The 25109-nt window shown below is 44.3% G+C and overlaps 1 protein-coding gene across 2 annotated transcripts; it reads right to left on the bottom strand.

Moving 5' to 3' along the window:
* Window positions 1–491: 491 nt before the first annotated feature.
* cyfip2 (cytoplasmic FMR1 interacting protein 2) lies at window positions 492–24439 on the bottom strand. 2 transcript variants are annotated; one of them, XM_056600429.1, is made up of 30 exons: window positions 24348–24439; window positions 20803–20952; window positions 19948–20037; window positions 17966–18043; window positions 16952–17053; window positions 16480–16661; window positions 16025–16121; window positions 15448–15576; window positions 15120–15224; window positions 14935–15017; window positions 14219–14456; window positions 12814–12966; window positions 12373–12512; window positions 11670–11817; window positions 11154–11307; window positions 10762–10918; window positions 10256–10352; window positions 10054–10130; window positions 9836–9944; window positions 9230–9349; window positions 8528–8727; window positions 8324–8411; window positions 8024–8167; window positions 7797–7887; window positions 6118–6248; window positions 4023–4095; window positions 3677–3771; window positions 1420–1658; window positions 964–1111; window positions 492–662 (listed from the first exon to the last, which is right to left on the bottom strand). In XM_056600429.1, exons 2-30 carry the CDS (start codon window positions 20917–20919, stop codon window positions 495–497), a joined length of 3753 nt encoding a protein of 1250 aa, XP_056456404.1. In that variant the 5' UTR covers window positions 20920–20952; window positions 24348–24439; the 3' UTR covers window positions 492–494. The 2 variants fall into 2 exon arrangements, with proteins under 2 accessions (XP_056456404.1, XP_056456403.1); XM_056600428.1 differs by having other exon boundaries at window positions 14935–15023.
* Between the last annotated feature and the right edge of the window lie 670 nt (window positions 24440–25109).

Below are 25109 nucleotides of genomic sequence, written 5' to 3' on the forward strand. Positions count from 1 at the left end.
ATGTAACCATCCGTTGCATTTTTATGCCATCGATCCAATCCCCAGTAAAAGTAAAGGCTAAAGTAATAGAAGAAGGCATGCATGAGTGTGAATTAGCCACATGGATATAAAAGTAAAAACGAGAAAAAAAAATAAAAGATGAGCATTACACTTTGCACCTGTGGTAGTAATCCAGTCTATGCCCATTAGGCAGAGCCACAGACACACAATGCCTGATGGAAGAAGTCAGAGATGCGTCAATTCTCCGGAAATTATCTCTGAAAAGACAAATACAGGCATCTAGAGAACTTGAAATTGGTATGTTGGGAGAAATGTACATGAGTGCTCTTGGGGTGGTGAATCTATAACAGCTCTAGTCGAGGAACCAAGGAGAGGCAGAATCTCTGTCCCAGCTGTGGGGAGTTATGTGTGGGTGTGTTACTTAGCATCTGCGGGAGGGGGAGGCAGCGGGGGGGAGGGGGGGGGGGAGGCGGGGGGGGCGCTCAGGGGTTCTTTCAGCAGGTCGTGGCCAGAGACTGGTGTATAGGCGGCTGAAAGCAGCGGACGTGTTCGACGGTGGAGCTGTCTGTCTCCACAGCCTTCATGTACTTGTTGAGGATGGCGAAGATCTCATTGTTGAGGATCTGGTACTTCCTGATGCGGTCCGCCATCTTCTTCAGCGGCTGGGAACCAAGCGAGGAAGCAAGGCACCGTTTAGGTCACAACTACAGATAGGCATTGACAAAATTGTTTTACAAAGAAAATGTAATCGTGCGGTTCTGTTTTCTTTATATAAAAAAAAATACATATTTTGGACATTCTCAGCTTTCCATCTGATCAAGAAGTGTGCGTGTGTCTGTCTGTGTGCGTGTTTGTGCTCCAGTCTGTGAGTTTGCATCTGTTGGAGTGTCAGGGTTTGTGTATGTGTGAGTGTCTGTGTGTGTGTCTGTGTTTGGGGGACAATGAATACAGTATAACACTCACCACGTTTTTGATGATCTCGTCCTTGCCGTCCTGCCTCTGCACCTTAAGCAGGTGGTAGCAGAAGTCAAAGAGGTCGAAGCGACGCTGCTGTCCCAGCAGCACGATGATGGAGCATCCGGCCCAGTTCAGCCCGTCCCCGAAGCACTGCCTGGAAGGTCACAGGGAAGAGGGGAGAGAGGAGAGAGGAGGAATTAACAAAGGCAAAAGAAACAGATATAATGGAAGGCAGGGAGGAGACTGGAACTTTGCGCTATGCTGGTGCCCTGCATTAACAAGGTAAAGAAATATTGATCCAACATAGTAATGCACGCACACACACAAACCACACGCATGTGCACTATCACACACACACGAATGTGTACGATCACACAGACAGACACATCCTCAGACACATCCACTCACACATACTCCCTTCCACACACACACACACACACACACACACACACACACACTTACTCTGCCGTGAACTCGTGCGTGCCCACGGGGATGCAGTAGACGAACTGCATGGCGCTCCACAGGCGGTGGAACTCCATGCACTCGTCCACGTGCATCACCCCGTTGGTGGGCGGCGGGCCACGCCACACGGCGTCTTGCAGGAAGCTGCGGATGCGCGTCAGGATGACCTCGAACATGGACAGGCCGCAGCACAGGCGCTCTTTGGTCAGCAGGTCACCCTCGCGAGCAATGGCAATTTGCTGTGGAGGAGGAAAGCAACACAATAAGCAAACCAACACAGCCTCACCATGTGTGAAAAGAACCCACTGACCAATCAGTGATAGGTCAGAAATAAGCAGGGAGCCGCAAAATAATTTAATTGGCTCACACAGAGGAAGGCGCAGCAAATTCCAAAACCGATATTCTCACAGTGCATTTCACTCACTAATAGCTGATGGATGACAATGCCATTTCTTAGAAATTACACTCAAATTATAGCTTTTATCTTACATACAGCACCATAATACAAGTATAATAATAAAAAGTAATAATAAATATAATCGCAAGCGGTGATATACAGGGTCTGAGCAAAATTAAGAGTCAAGAACAAACTAATGGAAGATATAAATATAACATAATTGTCATATTTAAAGGTTGGGTATGGGATTTGCGAAATGCCAGCAGATTTTGAAAACACACAACTCAAATGGTCCTACCCCCTCTCCTTCAACGCTGACTCTGACTCCACCCATTCCAAGTACATGGACGCGCAATCATGCACGAGCGAACACAGATGCGCGAGAGCGAGTCATTTGCTAGTTAGCTAGCTCCAGTAGCTACCGCAGGATAACAACAAACAGAAGCTTGCTCTGGGTCACGAGGTTTGAGTACGTGCACAAAGGGGTCGCGTGCGGGGCGCGGGGGAGGGGGACTGCAGTACGACCGTTTGATTGACGTACTTACTGTCCAATGCAACTCGGTGGCTCTAGAAATCATTGGCTGGAGTTTTTCGAGCCCTGCCCGTTCCACAGATGATTGACTTGTTTAATTTTCATGTCAGTACTTCTAACTCAGTGGCTGTAAGTGGGTTATGATAAGGATTTCAAGTAATTTTGCAAAAATGGCCAAAAAAGCGAATTCCATACCCAACCTTTAAGGAAAGATGTTCCACTTATAAACCTGAACTGCAACCTCATCCACATGGTCAAAATGTCTATTGATAAGCACACAACATCCAGGAAACTCAAAGCACACATTTCTCAAGGGAAATAAGGGCTTTCTTCAAAGCATATACCTGAAAAATCTTTGAAATTCTGGGGAAATTAAACATTTGTAGACAAGAACACTAACGGAAGAAATATAAATATGACAGAGTTAATTATGAATGAAAAATGGTTAATGAAGAAGTTCCCCTAATGCCATACTGTGTCTTGGCAGTCCGATTCTTGGAAACTAATGACCCGAAATGTTGAATGCCTGATCAATGTCGTGTTTCTTAAATGAGTGGTAATGACAGAATGTCATGTTCGGCTTGTTCATAATGCTCTAATCAGGATTCGAACACTCAACCTAAGGATCGCAAATACGCGGCATTATCCCGTTGAGCCACTGACATTCCTGAACTGCGTGAAGCCTCATTCAATTCGTGAAAATGTCGATTGATAAGCACACAACATCAACATCAAATTTTGGGTTAGCCAATTTTTGTAGCCTGTGAATCTTTTTATCATGTTTAGCTTTAATATGAAATTGCGAGAAAAGTAAACATTTTTAGGGCATCTAAGACCCAGGGTTTTATAAATGCATCTGATTCTAGAGATTAATATTCTGAAAGAATTTTGAGGCCAGGTCAATCTGCTGAGGAGAAATAAACTAATTCATGTTTTTTTACAATAGCGCCACCTTTGGGTGCAGTATCAGTACGTAAATTTGGGATATGGGTAGTGGGGCTTATTGGTAACCATACCTGCAAATTTCAAAAGTTTTCGACTTACGGTATAGGCTGCAGTATGACTTTTAAAGAATTAAAAAAAAAAAAAAAAAACTTTACACAAACAACAGGGGACCAAGCAGCCTTGCTGCTCGGTCTTCTAAAAGTATTTACCCATGTTGAACTTTCCCTTGAACTTGAAAGAATAGCTAAATCAGTCGAGCCCTTTGAAGAATTTAATCGTGTCCAACTGCTGCTGGCTTTGCGGTTACGCTGCCGAAAAAAAACCGACCCTTTCTTTGAACAGAGAAAAGGGTTGCAGAAGAGTGCGGGGTTGCGGAAACTTACCTGTGGGGTTCCCAACCTCTCAATTAGAGGAACAAGATGAAGAGGAGCGTACTTGGCTTCCAACCTCTTCATCCTCACTTCCAGGCGCTCGCCCTCTGCAGGAAGCACACACACACACACACACACACACACACACACACACACACACACACACACACACACACACACACACACACACACACACACACACACACACACACACACACACACACACACACACACACACACACACACACACACAGGCCATCAGCCTCAGCTCTTCAGATACACTACAGCATTTCCAGGAACTGGGTAATCCCGAGGTTCATCCCTTAATTGGTCTTTTTTTTGCGAAACCTTTAAATACCTTTGATATAGACCCTGGGCAGAATGTTCTGGAAGGGGGCAGCGTGGAGCAGATCACACACCTCCTCCTGGGACTGGGGATCAAATAAAAACAGGGCAAGAACACACACACGCGCACACACACACACACACACACACAAACACAGACACAGAGTGGGTCATTTTTAACCATGGAGTTCGACCAGTGCGGACGGACGGAGCATGCATGGTAGTTGGAGGGGGAAAAAGTCTCATGCTGTATCTTCGTTCACTAATCAAACAATCATTCCAACAGAAAGAGCTGTGTTCAAAAACATGTCCATTCTAAATGGATGGTTCCAAAAAGTGAAACTCCACCCCATGTCTAGCTTTTAATGGGAGTGGAGTAAATATGTGAATGAATGATGTGTCTGTGAGCCTATCACAAGGCAGCGTTGGTCATGTTACAACTCCAGTGTGTCACTCACTTGACAGCACTGAGGGGTTTAACAGTGTCCATAATGGGTCGTACAGCAGTATGGGTGGTTTTCATATACTACTATTTGATATGCCGTTATTGATCATGGTGTGCGACAGTGTGAACAAGTTATTTCTTGTTAATCGTGTGATGCGCTGGGTCAAGAGGTGAGCTTAATTCAGAACTAATGCTAGTTCTCTGTAGCGTGTGAATCAATGTGTTTGTTATCGTCTATGCTCGTATGAGGTCATGTGGGGGTTAGTTATGAATGCACATAAGAGAAGGAACAATTTTTAGATAAACCCAAATACTGGATTTAAACTACGAGAATATAACTGGTTAAATGTTGAAGGCCATGCAATGATGATTGAAAACACATGCACACACACACACACACACACACACACACACACACACACACACACACACACACACACACACACACACACACACACACACACACACACACACACACACACACACACACACACACACACACACACACATGCATTGTGGATGCATTCACCAGAAGTGATGGAGAAAGTGATGTTTGATTAGTTTTTTTAAGTAGAGCAGGCAATACAGGCACCCAGAATGGAAGTACAATATGATAAGTTAAGCAAGGTAAGAATCAATAAACCAATCATTCCTTTACCATTGCTTTTTGCCATGGAAGCCTAAGAATGATGGGTCTCGTACTTAATCTTAACTTAACCTTACTTTGTTTATGTTGAATATTTGAAAATATTGTATATTAGGTTCATATCTTCTTTCTCATTAATGCATGTACTTATTTAGTCCTTTTGCTTCCATGGTGGTTTGAAAGTGAACATTTTGTGCCAAAGTAAAAAAAGGGAGTCAAAACTGAGAAAACAGCAAACCAAACCACAAGATATAAATGAAAAACGAAGAAGTTGTGTTATTTTGTTACAGACGACAAAACCTAAATTCTTACCACCTGTGGTAGTTGCCAGCATGTAATGAAAAATAGAGTTGCATTTCAGAATAAAATACATTTAATATACAGGTACCAGGCCAACCCGACATGGGCTTCTATAAGAAACAATAATCGGCCATTTTAGAAATGTTATTCATCACACAGGCCTTGTCCATGCACTCAGGTTTTAACCTGCCAATCACAAATAATCAGAAAACTGCCCAATGGCAGCCTCGCCTATGATTAGCCCAATCAATATAAAGCAACATCGAATGCTATACAGTAAGTTTAACTTTTTCAATGAAATAGAGGCAGAAATGTACGATAAAGTAAAAAAATAAGAAAAGAATGCTATATATAAAAAGAGATAGACAGATGACAGACAGAAAAAAAGATAAATAGATAGACAGATGATAGATAAAATAAAGAGAGAGACTGATAGATAGAGAAATAGATGGATGACTGATAGAAATAGAGAGACAGATACTAGATAGAATAGCGATAAACAGATGAAAGAAATAGAGAAATAGACAGATGAGATCTATAAATAGAAAGAGATAAACAGAGGTCAGAGGATAGAAATAGAGACAGACACTAGATAGAATATTGATGAACAGATGATACCAATAGAGAGATAGACAGATGATAGCTATGAATAAAAAGAGATGAACAGATGATAGAAATAGAGAGATTGATGGAGCGACAGATGGACGCGTGGCTGACCAGAGCTTGTTCGATGAGCAGGCAGAAGAGGATGGCGTTCCCCACTTCCCTCAGGCTCTGGAAGACATCCGTCTTGAGCTCAGCATACTCGATGATGTCCTTTAGCTGGTGGTGGAAGAACTCCAGGATTCCTGAACAGCGAGGAAGGAACCAGAGAGTTGTGAGTAGGGACTGCACTGAATCTATTGATTTATTTATAGATTTTGTTTCGCGATATAACAACCTGGCTTGAATCGCTGTCTATCACGCAGCTTTGTTGAATACTCGTTTCTGATTGGCCAATTGGGGCTTTCACCCGTCATCTGACCTCCAGAACGCTGCCATGAATAACAGACTTGCTTGGACACTATTTCCGACAGTGGGATCTACCGTTCCGACTTTTCTATCAAAGCGGATGCAATAAAATCATTTTTGTATAATTATATTTTGTGTCAAATTATTGATTTATTTCTTAAGTAGCCATGTCATTATTGTGAAATGAACTCTGTCTTGGTTCAGCCGGCTTATGCACCGGCTATACATTATCCCTTACGTAAGTACTGGGATGACCTTAATCTGTTTGAGGTTGTTCAAATATGTGTTTTTTTGGTTTTGAAAAAACATGTTGGGAGTTTAAAAGCATGCATAAGTATCACAGATTTGAACAATCTTTGGCAAAAGTGAAAACGCAATATTCTCGTAAGAATGCTTGTGGGAGATTTCTCGAGTTAAACCAACCTGTGGCTAATAAAACAAATACATTTTGTAACGTAAGCCAGCAAAGTTTTTTTTGCTTGACTTTGGATTTGACTTAACTGCAGCTGAATGCCCAACGCAAAACACATCTCACACCAGGATTGTACTTTAGGGTGTCTCAGAGCACGTAGCAAAAATACAACACACGTTATATGTCCATTCAGAGGCGCTGACCCACATTCTGACCATGATTCAGGGAATTCCAGGATACAGGGTCACAGATCACACTAAAGAAGGTAGAGCCCATGGTGTATATAACACACAGGTAATCTACACATTACCTAACCTGACTGGCTTCTAATCCGCAGAACGACCGACTGGACCACAGAGCCCAGTAAAGGATAATACCTCACAGACAGAATGAGGCGTGCGCTTCTAGGAAGTAGATAAGAGTATTCGATTTGTAATTAAATTCACCTCCCATTCACTTTGTATTGGACGTGTGTTTATGCAGTGCAAGGGATTGTGGGAAGGCTAGCGTGTGGTTGTGCGGGGGATCGCGGCACGTTAAAGGGGCGGGACACAAGTCAAATTTAAGTTCACTTTATGCAAATGAGATAATGGATAATCGACGTTCAGTGAGTGCTGGGGGACCATGCTGACCTGGAATTAATTTCCTGGTTTTTAGCTCTTCAATCGAAAAAGTGGTAAACTCCCACAAGCAGCCGATGGAGAGTGGGCGGGGCTTCCCACACGTCAAATAGGTGACAGCGATTTGGTGTCGCCAAGCCTTCAAGCTTCTTGTTCTTTAAGATGCGTTTATAGTGTTGTGATCCAACAACAAGGACTCCTGTCCGGGTTAAACCTGATTAAGATCTGTTGATCCATACCTTGCCACACAAAAAGGCAGTAAAATAAATAGGTACTTCAAATACCATTCTTCCAGACCTAAGAAAAAAACGTATGGCCACTGGGGTTGGTTTGTGGGGTCATTCCATGCTCACCTGGGGAGCCATACTCGTGGCGAGGCAGACGGCATATCTTGGGCATGACTTCAATCAGTGTCTTCACGTACTGCAAGATGGTGCCTTGCAGCTGCCAAACAGGAAGGACAATGAAGAATCAGAACAATAAACAGTGCGGAGAATGTCCAATCAGAACACTGAACAGTAAAGCGAATGTCCAATCAGAACATTGAATGACCAATCAAAAATGACAGAGCCAAATGTACCAGGCTCTTGACAATCTTCAGCAGCTCCTCCATCACCACGGCGATGCCTTGGTAACCAAGGAGACGGCAGATGGTCTTGAAGTGAGGGGGGCCGACAAAGTTCCTGTAAGAGCTGTATATGTGGGAGTAGGCAATGTTCAGGGGCTGGGTGGGGGGAGAGAAGAAAAAGTAATTAATATCAGAATAAAAATAAAAGGCATTGCCTAACACGTTTTATCATTTAGTGCGGAGAGCACCAAGTTATCCCGCTAGGGCGGTTTGAGTGACAGAAGAACTGAACTGCTGAACTCCTGCCCTTACCTTAGATCCATACAGGTAGTAAGGCTGCACATTGGCTGGTTTGTCTCTCTGCGGCTCCTGGGTGAAAGGTATCGCTGTGCGCACGAAGCTGGGTAAAAACAAAAAAAAAGGTATAAAAAGATCAGCGCAAAATTTAAAACACAAAGAAAAACGTTCCCCGTTTAAAAAACATCACATGCTTTGGAAAATGCAAAACGGACTCACCGGTTGGTGGAGCCGTTGTAGCAGTAGTTGGGCAGGAAGTCGAAGTTGAGCTCCCAGAAGACGTGGAGCGTGATGCGGCCGTACGGCGCCGACACGTTGTGGTTGGCCTCGCGGAACATGGCGTCGAAGCTGTCCAGCGTCAGGTGCTTGGACAGCAGCCGGTGGGTCAGCCGGTTGATCTCCAGCAGCCACTCCAACTCCTGGACGGCCACGGGAATTCATCCACCGTTTAGAAATCCCAATAACTCATTTCATTGTGATTTTGTTTTTTAAGGAGACACTTTTATCCCAAGTCACGTTGAATGAATGTATGAATGTTTCATTTAATGTGGTTTGTGAGCATAGATACAGGTGGATAAATGGGATTAAACCAAGTGCCTATTAGCTGGGAGTCAAACGCCTGTTATTATAAGACTCTTTAAACAAAAGGACCATTGTTTTATCAAACCCGGCCATAGTATACACCTTCTTCAAGAAGCTGGTTTTACCTACATATTGCATTCCCCCATGTGTACCGCTAGGTGGCAGTAAGGAGTTCACCAGTGGCTACTTTAGACCACAAGGAGTAAACATTGAGGATATATAGATGTTTTTCCAAAGGAACCCTTGGGTTGGTGGTTTGGTCGAGGTCTTCTTTGTGTGTGCGGTGTTGGCATGAGCACGGAGAGACAGTGCATGTTGTTCCCTGCAGAGCTTCCTCACCACGATGGAGGTGAGGTCCTCGCTCTCGAAGCGGCTGATGGCCTGGTCCAGGGACTTGTACATTGCCGCCGAGATCCTCTGGGTGATCAGGCGGTTCAAGTCGATGGAGCGACCCAGCAGCTGTAACACAGGAGAGCGACGATGTCAGAGAGACGAACTAAACACTGAAGGAGAAGCTCTGCCAAGCTCCATTTCATACTCCTAGTCATATTTTCCTGATTTGATATTTAAACTGCACATTTATTTTATAAATGTGTCAACATTTTCGAGGCTTAAACTAGCTGTTAGCCCAGCAAAAACAATAACGTAGTCAAATACCCATAAGAACTTAACGCAATATCTCTATTATAAAAGTTATTAAATTATTTAAAGTGTCGTACAGTACAGTGTGGAGCAGGCAGAGGTTGGGGAATCACTCCCAAGGACCGCTACAGGTTAGACTGCGGATATTGGGGATCGAACCCAGTTCCTTTCGGCTTGGAATCGACACCCTGATCACAACACTGCTGTCCTGTACACTCTACTGTATGTGTAGCCTGAACAGGTCAATATAGATAACGGATCAATACTTGTGATGAGGAATGCGATGGAAGCATGGACTTGTACCTGCACGTGTCTCTGCTTGAGCAGCGTCTCGTAGCGGTTGGACGGTGGGTAGGGGATGATCACGCCGTAGTTTTTACACTCGGCTCGGAAACGCTTGTCCAGCAGAACGCTGAGGAAGACAGAGAATGAAAAGTGCTTGGAGGGGTTGATTTTATAGATATGGCGTATTGAATCACGGCGGTGTTTTGATCAAAACGTAGCACACGTAGTCCTCTCACCTGCCTGCCATCGCTTTGTAATAGGCGAAAATCTGATCTGCTAACTTGTAGACAAACTGATCGAAACAAAGGTTGACCTGAAAACAAGGGCAAAAGCGTTTGAGGATGGCGAAGGTAAACACAAACGTCCGTCGGAATTACATTTGTTTTATCATCCTAGCGTACATAATCATACATTTAATTAAGATGACACCAGTCTTACCTCAGCCTCGATTTCATCGTAAAGAAACTGCTTCTTGAACTTTGTCAGAGCATAATAACCGCTGTCGTTGTACAGGTCGAGAGGATACAGCACGTACCTGCAGCAGACACAACAGCTCTGGTTAACAGTGTATACAATACAGTAGCAATGAGTATATGTGGTACAGAAGCACTTTTGTCCAGTCATAATCACACTTGAATTTCAACTGACTGAATGTTTGACATTTTCATGCTGTCATTGTTTGTAACCTTGATGTATATAGATATTTTTATGCATTTGTGTTGGCCAGGATTCTCTTGAAAATAAGACATTTTTAACCTTAACAAGACTTAAATAAAGCTTCACAAAAGTTTTCATCGCAACACAATTTTTTTTTTTTATGCGTGTGTTGGCAAGGTTGCTCTTCAAAATAAGACATTTATAGTCGGTGACCTAAATAAAGCTTCACAAATGCTTTCACCACGACACAATAAACCCATCGATAGCAGCGCGGGGGGGCGCCTTACTCCATCATGGAGGGCTCCTTGGTCTCCAGGATGTGGTCGGTGAGGATCCAGGGCATAGACATCTCGATGGGGAACTGGATCCTGCGGCCCATGGTCAGCTCCAGGAAGAACTCCCGGAACCACAGCTGGGACAGGTCGCAGCAGTGCTGCAGGGCCTCTGGGGGGGGAGACCGCAGAGCACCACGAGTCATGGCCGGGCTCCACCACCACCGCTATCTGAGCTAAGCCGCAGGGTCGGCTTAGCTCAGGAGGTAGAGCGGTTGCCTTGTAACCGAAAGGTTGCTAGTTCGATTCCCAGCTCCTCTCAGCTGAGTGTTGATGTGTCCCTGAGCAAGACACTCAACCCTGACTTGTACACGCTATTGGGGGGGTGTGTGTGGTCTGCTGCTCACCGCTGAAGTTGAGCAGGTGGGTGAAGAAGAAGGAGTGCTTGTGGAAGTCCTCGATGGCGAGCACGATGGGCCCATCCAGACTGCTGCGCAGGGTCTTCTTGGAGCCGCTCTTGTCCGCTATGAGGGACTCCAGCATTGTGCGCACCATGTACAGCTGGGGAGACGGACAGGGCACGCGTATAAAAGACTGGGCTGCAATCAACGGTCTCAGTAATCTCAAAGATTTCCAGTTTTGTTTGAATTAATATGAATATTGGGTCATTGCTTTGGAACAGGAGACGTTGATGAGCAGGCCTGGATTATTAGGCATATTGCTAAAGGAGGCCTACCGGTAGACTATGGATATTTGGAATCAAACCCAGTACCTTTGGCTGAGAGTCATCCACTCTAGCCACTACAATTTCCTACCCCTACTATAGACCATACCAAATATTGAAATAGAGCCAATGGTTCCACAATCTCAAATACTTGCGATGGACATTGTGCCTCATCTAAGGGGGGGGGGGGGGGTCATACCTGGGTGCTAGAGGGTCCCACGGCTCTGCGGGGAACCTTGATGTCGAACCCTCCTTTGGGGTCCTTCTCGCCCCTCAGACAGGGGTCGTTGGGGGGCTCCCGTGCCCCCTCCCAGTCGCAGATGGTCTTGCGGATGGCCTGCAGAACGCTGTCGCCCACACAGGAATATAACGCATCAGCCTGTAGTGCACGACTGCGGTGACTTTACACAATTCACACACTGATCCATCCGTGGAGGTCCCTGGTTAGGGTGTCTGGCTTGGGCCCGAGGCCGGCTGATAGTGGGTGGAAGGGAGGACGATAGCCACCGACTACTAGTGCTACTTTACCTCAGATCTTTTCCGACACATGAAATTGGAGACTCATGTCATTAGAGAGCAGGTAGGGGTATGTGCATCAAGATCAGGGATGCCAAAAGGTAAACCGCACACACGGGGATCAAACACAGAATATTTCCGCTGGAAATCAATCACCCTGACCCCTAGACTATCTTGCCTTCTACGTCTATCTAAGGGATACAGAGGGTTTTTGTGCCCGTCGCTTGCCATAGAGCAAAGGTAGATTAGATAAGACGTACTTCATCAATCCCAGACAATACAAATGGGTGTCACAGCAGAAGATACAGCAATAACAATTCAGAAGTATTACAGATTTTTTGCCGTGTTGTTCACAGTGTTCACCTCCTCAGGGTGATCCGATTTACCTGATGAGGACGTTCTTCTTCTTGCGCACAGCCTGGCGAAGGGGCTCCCTGAGGGTCATCTGAGCGAAGTCCTGCAGCGCTGCGTAGATGGTGTTCCTGATGGCCTGGTTGAACACAGACTCCATGCGGCCCATCAGAACCTGAACAAAACCGCCACAACCCCAAGCGGGATCAGTGACTTCATCGCGCCGCAGCAATTCTTCTTTAAAATCGATCACGTTCACCATTTAGTCGTTCGGCAGACACTTTTAATGCAAAGCGACTTACAGTGAATTCAGGTACAGTTCATTAAGGAGTAAGTGCGGTTTAGACTTCCTGATCAATCCGAATTAAATCACTTTTTTGGACACAGAGAGAACGACCGTATCTAGAGCGGCGAACACACCAAAATCGTTGTGTCCTCCATCAACAACAAGAGATAGCTTGGTTCCCCTGTGTTACCTGCAGGCCCTTGATCATGGCGATGACCTCCACCAGGGCAAACTTCTCCTCGCTGGTGTAGTTGTAGCGCGTGGCCCGCTCGTACTCCTCCGCAGTGCCGGGACAGTCTTTGTTGCAGAACTTATCCGTCGGGTGGACCAGCTTCCACGAGTACTGGGAGGAGGGGGCGAGGAGGACAACATGTTAAAGGTTCAGCAGAAACAAGGGGGCAATGGTGAAGACTGAAAAGAGCTTCAGGGATGTGTTCCTGACTTTCAGTTAAACACCAGCCTGAGGTGGGGCATCCCATTTCCAACCTGCTGTGCGGTTTCTCTCTGTACTAAACTAAGGACCATATCGAGCAGAGTGATTTCCAGATGAATGCATTCAAAAGTTTGTACATTTGTAGAGATCACACAAGAGACCACAAAACAGGAACAGTGAGCTAACTACCACAACCTTTGACCATACTCAGTTCCCATATCTTCAGGCTGACATATGTAACACCAGTACACCACAATGAGGCGTTGGAACCGGGCAACCTCATGAATGAATGACTGACACTATAAAGGTTAGCGGAAATACTGCAGCCAACGAGGTCAGTTGTTGTCGTGTTCTAATGGCATTTGGAGTTACCAACACAAGTCTGAGGCTTCAAATCATCCTTTCTTCTCAAAATAGCATCGCATAACACACCGTGTCCCTCGAACACAACACACACACAGCTCATAGTAAATGGACTGCACTTATATAGCACTTTTCTAACCAGCGGCCACTCATAAAGTGCTTAAAATATTGCCTAACATTCACCCACTCATGCACACATAAACTAGGGCTTTGACTTTTGCCCAAAAATCATATTCGAAGTTTGTTTGTTTATTAATATTAGAATATATATTTGAATATCTATTAATAATATTTTGACCATTAAATGCCTTCAGTAAGACCCGGATTGGGCTTGGTTTGTTTACCGGCGTTGCTATGGTTACCGGTCTTGCGTGTTCCAACAGTTTATTAGGTTTCCAATAAATCTCTGTCTAATCAATACTTCATTCACTGCCTCTTCCGTGGTCATTACAATATTATAGACTGCGTCGGGTTCTCCGACGTCTCTCCCTCTTGGCCTGCCCATAACAGGTTTGAATATTAAGGGCTGCCTAACATTCGTTCGAATTTTGATTAATTTTTTGATATTCTAATTATATTCGAACAACGAAGTTCGGAGTCAAAGCCCTAACATAAACACACCGACGGTGGTGTCAACCTTGCAAGGCGACAGCCAGCTCGTCGGGAGCAGTTAGAAGTAGGTGCCCTGCTCAGGGACACCTCGACACTCGAAACTAGCAACCTTCCGGTTACCACCCCCACCCGCTCCACCTCTAAAGCCACACGCCCCACCCCCTCACGACTCCAGGGCTCCACCCACCACTTCCATGACGTGCGTGCTCCACTTGGAGAGCAGCTGAAGGCCCCTGAGGGCCAGGTCGAACAGCTCCCGGTACTCCTCGTCCGACTTCTGGCTGTCCAGGCCCGAGCCCGTCACCACCTCGCTGTTGCTGTAGCGGGCCAGCTCCGAGATGAAGCGGATGTGGTCCTCTCGGATCTGCACCATCTGCTCGCACAGGTTGTACTGCGGGGAGACGCTGCTCTGGGTGCAGGTCCACCTGGTGGGGGGGGGGGGAGAATACATCAAAATGAATCCATCGAAATGAGTTGAACGAATAAAAAAGAGAATAAATTGCTATAATAATGCAGTTCAGTAGAGTGGGAATTATGTCAGGGATAATGCCCGACGAGGTTTGAGCCTCCGCGAAGTCCAGTTAACTAATGTGTCTAGTATTCATTTATCAATGTTACTTTCTGTTTGCCAATGAGATTCATGTTAATTAAGGAGCTATTTTATACCTTAATTACTAACCCTAACCCAGTAAGCCTGACTCTCACTCTAAACCGAACTCCAACCCTTCCCCTAACCCTGACTCCAATTCTAATGCTATGTAATAACGGTAAAAATGAATTCAATTATGGTAATCAACTGGTTAACGAATGCACCCTCATCGTAAAGTGTTCCCAGTTCATCTCATCTTGAACACCTCAATACTAGGACTGTGGTAGTAAGGTGTGTCGGGTGTGAGATCTTACTTTGACTTGTTCTCTTCGTAGTGGGCGCTGGTCTCAATGTAACGAGACAGCTCTATCTGCATGTCTCCAAACAGCGGCACCACCTGGAGCTTGGAAGAAGAGGGGAAATCAGGGGGGGAACGGTTCCCACAAAAGCATCCCTCCTGGCAGGGGTTCAGAGAGAAAGTGTCATCGAGCGACCTCACCTTAAAGAACTTGTCGATCTTGCTCAGGTTGATCCTCTTTTTGGCGTCGAGTTTGTAGATGTTGCTCACATTTCCGTCCATCAAATAGAGACCAAAGCCCATCACCTGACACACACACACACACACACACACACACACACACACACACACACACACACACACACACACACACACACACACACACACACACACACACACACACACACACACACACACACACACACACACACACACACACACACAAATATAAGCCAAATTAGCACACAGCTAAGAGCTTGTATTTTGTCTCTTGCTTTGGTTAACAATGCAGGGTGTGGGTGGAGCTTACCTTGAGCAGCATGTGCTTCTCGCTGGGGGTGAGGTACATCTTGTTCTCATAATAATCCACACTGATGTTGACAATGTCCGCCAACAACTCCTCGTAGCCAGGAATCACTTCCAGCTGTTGGTGCAGGCACTGTGCGGAAACATGCAAGAAACCTCAGGTTAACATTGAAATACTGTTTCCAAACAAAGGCATATGCAGATAGAAAGGTTGCAGATAAGACAATAACTGAAGGGAATTTCAGATTGATTTCTTTGCATAAAGTACCTCTGTTTGTAAGACTACTATAAATAATTCAAAGAGTTCTTGTAGCAAATCAGTACAGCCAACAATAAAATGGAAGCCTATATTATCTGTCTTGTATCTCTGGTTATTCTTAATAGGACAAGTGCAGAATTGAGTGGCACCTTGCAGATTGCCCCAGGCCCCTTCTCCGACACAATGATTAGTATTTTCATTGGATTAGACACTTTTGAATTATTTTCTCGTGGACTTTTGAATTATTTTCTCGTGGAATTATTCTCGTGGAATTATTTCCACGAGCTGCCACTAACTTCTACACACAACACCTTAAACACACCTGAGTGATGCGGTTGTGGTTGGCCAGAAACATGGAGAGGTTCTGAGACTCCTGGATGGACTGAGGGTCGGCCATCTTCCTCAGGAACTGGGCTGCTCTGAACACGGCAGAGGGAGGGAAAAATAATAGAGGGACAATGTTCGTTTTTAGCAATTAGTAAGAAGACTATTCTTTCAATTAAGTTTTAGCTATTTTTCAGAATAGAAGTCCTTTATTTTATTTCGTAATTTAGCATAGAGAATTATATTCCGTCATACTTCATAGTATTTACTGCATGTCACACTGGATAAAAATGGCTGCTAAATAGTCAAATAAATAAAGGCATCATTCAAGGTCGGGCTTAGGCCTCTTGCCTTAGGATCCCTGTAGTTAGACTGCCTAGAAACGATGGGTTGTTCCCAGATTTGACCCCGTAAACACTACCGCTGATCAGACAGGTCGGGTCGTAACCCTACCTTTTGTAGGCCGAGTGGTCGTTCTTGACGCTGCACTTCATGTTCTTTAGCTCGTCGAGGACGGCGAACATGTTGATGAACTTGCCCAGCGTCAGCAGGTAGGCCTCGGACACAAAGTCCTTCCTGCGCTCTGCGTGGCACAGGCGCTTCACCTCGCTGCAGAAACGCTCGATGGCCTTCCGCTGCGGACGGTCATACAGGTCGGGCTTTGTTATTACGGGCATTTTGTGGAAACTCCGGTACATTATAGATAGTTTAATCAAATTGATTAATTGACTGAATTAAATTATATTAGATTCATTCATCTTTAACATTTGTTGTATAAGATGCGTGCATGAGTGTGTATGCCTGAGTTTACTAACTCAATGTTTTTATGTCATAACAGTATGAAGTCCAGTCAAGATACGAATTAGTACATCAATTATTAAACTCTTAGAACGAGGCACACATGATCTAGTTGCAGAGTTGTTACCTGGAAGTACATGAACTTCATGAGCTTGGTCACTTCTGGCTCCAGCACCTCCACCGTCTTTTCATAGATCTCCACTCGGTTCGGCTGCTCATTGCATTTCACCTAAGGACCACAAGAGGTCACCATTAAGCAGCTGGACATTAACACGGGTAAAATATGCAATTTGTTAAGCACTTTCACATAGTTCCCGATAGATATACTGGGATATAATTGCAGGCACCATATTCTCACATGCAGCTCTGTTCAGGAAGATCTACGTCTTGCACCCCAAACATGGCATAGCATGTCGGGAAAATGGGCCAAGAAAGTCCAGCAGGGGGGCATTAATGAAATCAGTAATGAAAGCCCTAATGGCTCATTAAAAAAAACAGCCACCGAATTTATGTATGTCCTTAGCGGAGTCTTGTGATTGGTTGGCTCGCTCAACGTTTGAGAGTATTACGTCAGACGAAATAACCCTTTTCGTACCCCAATCAGCATGTGACTGCCTAATTCGCCATACAGCCGTACAGGCAGCGTTCTGGAAATGTGGCTACCCCTTGAGGCAAATTGCCGGTGCAGATTTCCTGAAACATTGATCCCTGTTCCCATTCACACATAACCCCATACAGGAAATCTACTGGAACATAGCAGGGTAAGCCTGCATTTGTGAAGGGAGCTTTAATGAGTTAATAGGTGAGTTTTAGTATTTATTTAATTCACTGTCAGTGTAAGAAACCTTTTTTGTAATCGGCAATACATTAATAATGCGTCAACACAATTATCTTTCGATAGACCGATGGACTATGCATGTGCTTAATGCTTAAAACCATTTGTCATTTGATTGTTACGTCTCTCCTCATTAATATTGAATGTCAATTGAAAAGGTTAACCTTTGTATGTAACTTCAGATGTCACACAGATGGGACAATCAAGAGGCTGAAGTGGTCTGTTTCAGGTCGCATGAGGTTGTTTACGTGAGAACGATACTTCCTGGTATTGTTATGAGTACGTGTGTATGTGCGTGTGTGTTACCTGGGGTATGGCTCTGGAACAGCTTCTCCAGGTGTAGAGCATCACGGCATACTCATGGCCTTCCTCCAGCATCTCATTCTGTATGATGTGCACACACACACACACACACACACACACACACACACACACACACACACACACACACACACACACACACACACACACACACACACACACACACACACACACACACACACACACACACGTCAATGGTAATATTATATAGAGAAGTTTGGCGGGTCATTGAGAAGAAGCCGGCAGTGGACGGGATCAGGGTCTAAGCGGGTAGAGATTGCAGCAGAGAGGAGAGTGCTGCAGTGAGCTTCAGGAGACGCAGCGATGCATGTTCAAAGGATGATCCATAATTTACTTGTCAAACCTACAGGGCATGTGGACCTCTGAATGTAGGTGAATGAGCAGAGCTAGCCTCATAACAACACCCTCTCCCACAAACTGACCCTCCTGAGAAAGGTTTGTTATTAACATGGTAAGCCCAGGGTCGGCTCACCATGGTAGCGCTGTTCCTTGTCAATGCCCTAAAATGAATGTCTGCCCCAACATGAAAAAGTATCGTTGGTACTTGAGCTATAGTATCCTTTAAAATCCTCCCTTTACAATATTTTTAATGAAAAATGAACATCAAATAAAAGAATAGGTGAAAGCTTGAAAAACGGTGGCTGAAGTCTGAAAGGCAAGTTAGTAAGTTAGTTAGACGTTGTATAGGTTTAGCTCCCGCCGGCTCCTCTGTCCTTATTACATTCGGAGGGTATTGCCATAAACTACAAAAATATCTCCCGTGCTCCTGTTAGCATAACGCATGTGGAGGACAGTCACTGATTTATCGACCACTGTCCACGCAGAAACCCAATGTTCCTAGACCCAGATGAGGCTGGGGGATCTTCACTCGGTGCCGTAATCAATAACATTATCAATAGTCATCATTGTAACTTGCTTTTTGTATCATAAAGGATAATACAATCACACAAGATAGACCGTATCACTCTTTCGAATTACTGTGTGGTTGAGAATACCAATGTTTTGTAAAATCAGCCGTCTTCTTTTTCTCTGCCGTAGGGCCTCCCGTGTTTTAACCCGTCCCCAACTGTGCTTGTGTGGGCATCGGACCTTTCATCCTTCCTGAGCGTTAATAGTGTTGTATTACTATCGTGATTTAGTCATTCTTCAGTCACTAGGCGCCGAATAGTCATTTCTGAGGCCAAATAGTTGTGGCTTGGCTTGGCTGAGTGGGTTGCAAAGGTTCATAGTTCTTATACGAAGGTTGCATAACACTTTCAAAACACATTTCAAAACACATATTAAAGAAACACTTAAAAAGTAACGTCATGCCTCGATGTAGTTCCTCTTTCCTACTAAGGGCTCAATTAGGAAATATAGTCTGCTTTTTTTTTGTACACTTGATTGAGAGGTGTGTCTATCTATCTATCTATATATATATAATGTTCCGTTTGGAAAAAGTGGTGCATCAGTCAGATATAGAGTAGGATAATTCCCCAGTCATCGTAGGCTAAAGACAGAAGGTCCTCAGATGTACCTGCTGGGGACTTCCTGAAATAAAGCCCCCACTTCTCCTTCTCTTCTCTCTGTAGTCACATCACACCCTCCACTCATCCTGACAGAGGGAAGAGCTGTCCAGCAGTCCACTGCCCCTTCCGATTCACCATAGTGTGCATGGGCGAGTGTGTGTGTGTGTGTGTCTCTGTGTCTCTGTGTGTGTGTGTGTGTGTGTGTGTGTGTGTGTGTGTGTGTGTGTGTGTGTGTGTGTGTGTGTGTGTGTGTGTGTGTGTGTGTGTGTGTGTGTGTGTGTGTGTGTGTGTGTGTGTGTGTGTTGCCAGAAATGAAAATGACCAAATGACAACTAATCCCATGAATATCAAAGCTTTATTTGAGTGTATGAGCTAACCCAATGTTTGTTTACCCAGAATGAGACAGAGGCTTTTCCAGAATGAAAAATGGGTACTTACCATGCTGGAGTGGACTGTGGCTTGCTCTATGTAGCGGGCAATGCCAGTCACAAAGGCATTCCTGTCCTCAAAGTTGGTGTCAAAATTGGCCTGCAAGAGAATAGAGAACAAGGTGCATGATATAACAATTACTTAATAAATGCTGACTGCATGGCCACAAGTGTGCGTTTATGTTTCTGTTTGTGTTTCTGTATGTGTGCATGGAATATGATTGGCGGTAATGAAGGTTTTGAGCAGTGGTGGAAGTTTTAGCATGGCTGTATGAAGCGCTGGTGTCAGTACTCTCATTGGAAGCACGACCCAATTAAGTTCCAGTTTCGACACATCAATAAAAAAGAGGATTGGTGTGCATAGTTTCAATGAAATTGCACCACAGCACTAGCGCTATTGAAGATAAGAGCATGCGATTAAAAACACACACACAATTATGGATGACAGATCACCAGAAAAAAAATAGCAGTATGTGCTATTAGGTAATATACAGAAATGTGTTACCTAATTACCAGCAGATATTTGATATAGGAGGGGGGGGGGGGGGAGTGCAAAGAGATGACAAAGCACTGGCAGTAGACATTTTGTTTCATAATTTATCTCAAGTCAGTTCCTCTTTTCAAATTAAAATACACAGATCAAAGGCAGCGAAAAAAGGAGTGTGACCAATTTGTTAGGGTGCCACCAAATGAAGAAGTTAGTGTGTGTGTGTGTGTGTGTGTGTGTGTGTGTGTGTCAGTGTGTGTGTGTGTGTGTGTGTGTGTGTGTCAGTGTGTGTGTGTGTGTGTGTGTGTGTGTGTGTGTGTGTGTGTGTGTGTGTGTGTGTGTGTGTGTGTGTGTGTGTGTGTGTGTGTGTGTGTGTACCTGGTACATGATGGAGGAGGGAGGGGGCTCGATGCATGGCTGCTGGTCGGGGAGGGGCAGCTCCTCCAGCAGGTCCACGTTGGACAGGGCATCCTCCAAGGTCACGTGGGTCGTCATGGTAACAAGGGGTCACTCACACTGCACCCCCGTCTGGCAGACACAGGGAGAACGGGAGAGAAGGAGAGGGAGGAGGGAGAAAAGAGAACGAGAGAGAAAAAGTCACACACAGAGAAAGATAGTAGAGAAGGAGAGATGCCAGAACAGCATGACAATGGGCGTTACTATGGCAACAGATTAAAGCGGTCATTTTTTATACAGCCAAAGATTCTGCGGGCATCAGATAGTGAGGCACTGCCGACCTCAGATATTGAGAAGATGTCCTTTAGACTTGAGTAACACACCATTAATGATCTTTTCCATCAATTTCGAAACATCATGCACAACATAATATTGTTCAGCAAAAACGGGTGTAACAGTTATGACCTCCCAAACGGTTGAAGCACATTGCTTTGGTCTGTGTGGTATTCTGATTCATTTCCTCTTTACTGAGCTCATCTTGAGCTGCGTCTGCATCCGCAGACTGTAAACTTTATAAAGACAATCCAGTCCCCAGAGGCCTTGGCAAACAATGCCCCCTTTCTGCTAAATGTCTTCACAAAAGAGAGTGTTGTTAATGAGGAGGAGGTCCTATTAAGAGAGTATACCAAAAGAAAAACGGACACAGAACACCACTAACCCAAAACCTCCTGGATCATGTGCCTCTATTGAACTATGTACTGCATCTTTGATTCAACACTGGTTAGCCTTATGTCTATATAGTAAGATAAATTTGGCTAGCACCAGCTGAGTGAGTGAGTGAGTGAGTGAGTGAGTGAGTGAGTGAGTGAGTGAGTGATTCCGTTTGGACGTGGTGAGTCAGTCAGACTGAAGTGAGCTCATAACAACCTGTGTCTGTTTAGGCACATAACGTGGTTAGATAAAATGAGACACGATACTAAGCCCAGGTGTTGTGTGCTAAACCAGAAACTACTTTAACAGCCAGCTAACAGTGTCAACGTGGGACACAGAATATCCTAATTGAATTCAACCCTATGTGTGCATGCATACGTGTCCATATGTATGAAAAGACAGCCTAGGTGGGGGTTTCCTGTTCAATCATTTCACATGTACAGGACATAAACATTTTTCATTTGTGACCATGAAAAAGAAGGAGGGAAGTTATCATTAATTCATAGCATAGTTTACTCAGTGTACCACGTTTTTAAAGCAACTAAGCCTAAATTCATCAAGAAAAGACTGCATGTAACTGAAAAAAAATTGGCCACCCAGAAATGCTATTTACCCAACTGTGTCAAAATTATGTTTAGCTTCTCTGTAATACGATTGTTCTTGGATTCAATTCGGTGGTGCCATCAGTACTCATAGCAAGGAAGTTTGCTTTAGAGACACGATTCAACAGAAGGGGGTTTTGTTGAGCGGACAAATACCCCCAGTGCCGCTGAACGTTCTTCTCAGTGGTCGTGTTTTGGGAATACAGAGGAGACAGAAGTCACGGCTGTGTGTTCTGTGCAAACTTTCCCACAGTGGGGCGGACACAGTGGGTTATCAACACTGCCTTTCTCTCCGGATCATTCCTCCATGCATATATTGGCCCCAAAGACATGTGCCTATACTCTCTGTACAGGCCTGTGTTGATCCCACACAACTAGACTAAACAGAAAACCACTACTTTAGTTGATCTGGTATCTGACCCAAAAAAGTCACACCAACTCAGAGAGAAAGAGGAAGTATACATTGTTTAAGAAAAGTCTAGGTGATGCCACAAAAAGCTGGCCTCAGTGAGTTTCAGTTTATAAATAAATACATTTTAAATAAAAGTGTGTGTGTTCATCTGTGTCTTCATGTGTGTGCGTCTGTATAAAAAAAGTTAGGTTTAGAGCCTATAGGAGAGAGAGAGAGAGAGAGAGAGAGAGAGAGAGAGAGAGAGAGAGAGAGAGAGAGAGAGAGAGAGAGAGAGAGACTATAGGGCTAATAAGTGTGTCAGGTCTGGGTCACACAACTCAATGGGATATCCCCCGCAGGCCGATCTCTACGATAGGCTATCATCATCTCACTCACATCCACTCCGATTGGTCAATACAGAGAGGGTCCGGACACACAGACCAAGTGATCTATGTGATCTCTCTCTCTCTCTGTGTGTGTGTGTGTGTGTGTGTGTGTGTGTGTGTGTGTGTGTGTGTGTGTGTGTGTGTGTGTGTGTGTGTGTGTGTGTGTGTGTGTGTGTGTGTGTGTGTGTGTGTGTGGCCGAGGAATGTGTGCTTGGGGAATAGTTGTCATTCAGACCATGTATGACAAAACGGGCACACTCACAATAAAACTGCTGCTCTCCCACGATCCCGGATGAGGTCATCTCACCATAAACCCATTTAAACACCAAAAAAACAATCATTCTAGGAATTTACGAAAAGAAAAAAATGTGGGCTTCATATTAAAAGGACACAATATACATCAATCCTGCATAACCTATCATATGAATAGAAGCTTGTATCGTGTGATCAAATCCATGGCATTCCCGCTTGAAACTTTGTACTGAATTGAATTGGCTGGAATTAAATTAAAAGCAATTCAGCATTTGCATTGGGTATAAAATGGCTCGACAGAGCGTTGTTGGCAGGTGCTTGGCCAGCATAACGATGGAAACCTCCATTACATCATTCCGTAGAGGCGCACAACATTTCACACATTCGCGTCTTCCATTGAATGGTACTAAGGAATGCCTGAATTAATATTGTACAGCACCAAAACCAACAGCCGTGTTCTTATAAATGGTAACATACATGCTGTAAATGAAGACGAGACGGAAGTAGGTGAACCTGTCATTTGCGAGCCTCTGTCGCGGCCCAGCAGATCGTCTGCCATGATAATCATTTGGAAACGACTCAATTAATAGTGATGGTTTAAACCTCATTTTCAATAGTTTTTTATATGAGTAAAGTAAGGATATTATTTTGTTCTATTCGGCAGCTAGAAATAGTATTTTTTTCCATCACCTTAAATATTGAATGGTTGCATTTTGAAATTAAAATGTTCTTTTGATCCGTAAAAAAAACAAAACAGCACAGCTTCGAGGGAACCGTTTATCTGGGAGAGCTGTAAATGTAGAGAAGTAGTCCACCAGTAACCAGCGAACGCTCTCATCTCCACACCCCACCCATCTCTGAGTCGAGCTACTATACCTTAGCCACCAAGATGTAGCCTAACGGGATCCCATACATGCCCTAGAATAAACGCACATCGGCCCAATGAATAGCCTGCGGCGATACTTGCGTTGAAACGATAAATAATCAACACCATTGAAGAATGCATGCGGTAATAATGCACTGCGATGACAGAGATAGAGGGAAAATACTAGAGCAAACAGCGGCAGTGAACGATTGGTCCCCAGCCATCATCACTATACAGCTCACATCTCCGCTCCCTGTCGACAAGCGCTCCCCGCACATCATTACGATGGAAACGGCATATCCAGCTCATTGTAAACCTACCTGTTAATGCATGTCCGTCCAGCCAACTACGAGGCGGACAGTGTCGTGCTTCACGACAGCGATCCAATGTTTAAGTACGGTTTCTTTTCGCCCTTTTTTGTACGATTGATGCTGTGGTTTCGTGCGGTGCAGATCAGCTAATCCACCCCACACAAAGAGCAGAAAATGGCTGCAAGTGCATTCTCTTAAAGACACAGTCACCATATATAACTGAGTTAGTGATGCTGGGGATGGTGCAGGTGGATTATAATAATGTTTTATTATTATACAACGGTTCATTTACCACTTACGTTTTACTGCCTAATATTGAAAGCTGTTTAGTTTAATCTAGAAGTTCTTATTAGACTATAAAAGGCAAATCAAAATGGAAATATGGGGATAATTGAGCGTCTGTTATGGGTGATTGGATGAACAGAGTGCATTTGCATTTGATAAACAATCAAATACATTGTTCGAGTATTCCGTTTAATCACTTAAACGTTTCTGCCAAAAACATTTCTAATCGTTGTATCACTTATTTTTTAGGGCTATTTCAAATCGTAGATTGTTCTTAAAAAAACACCTAGCGATGGAGCCTACTTCTTTAACAAACACCCATCAACGTTTTCATTCATAATTTATTAACTGTATGTTCCTAAGTGTGTATTTCATAAAGAAAATAAAAATGAATCCATATTTGCATTCATATAGTAGGCCTAGTGGAACTATCATGAATGGGTAAAAAAAATGAAAGCGACAGCAATTTGAGACGCTGAATTTAGA

The sequence above is a fragment of the Gadus chalcogrammus genome, chromosome 10 (assembly GCF_026213295.1).
Source record: "Gadus chalcogrammus isolate NIFS_2021 chromosome 10, NIFS_Gcha_1.0, whole genome shotgun sequence".
Taxonomy (NCBI): domain Eukaryota; kingdom Metazoa; phylum Chordata; class Actinopteri; order Gadiformes; family Gadidae; genus Gadus; species Gadus chalcogrammus.

Bases quoted from the DNA above. Each gene is read 5' to 3' on its own strand.
- cyfip2 (XM_056600428.1), bottom strand. From the start codon at position 20,919: ATGACGACCCACGTGACCTTGGAGGATGCCCTGTCCAACGTGGACCTG. The intron at 17,054-17,965 runs GTAACACACACG...TGTGGTCCTTAG, and splicing joins GTTCCAGAGCCATACCCCAG to GTGAAATGCAATGAGCAGCC. The intron at 7,888-8,023 runs GTACATTTGGCT...CCTGTTTGGCAG, and splicing joins TGAAGATTGTCAAGAGCCTG to CTGCAAGGCACCATCTTGCA.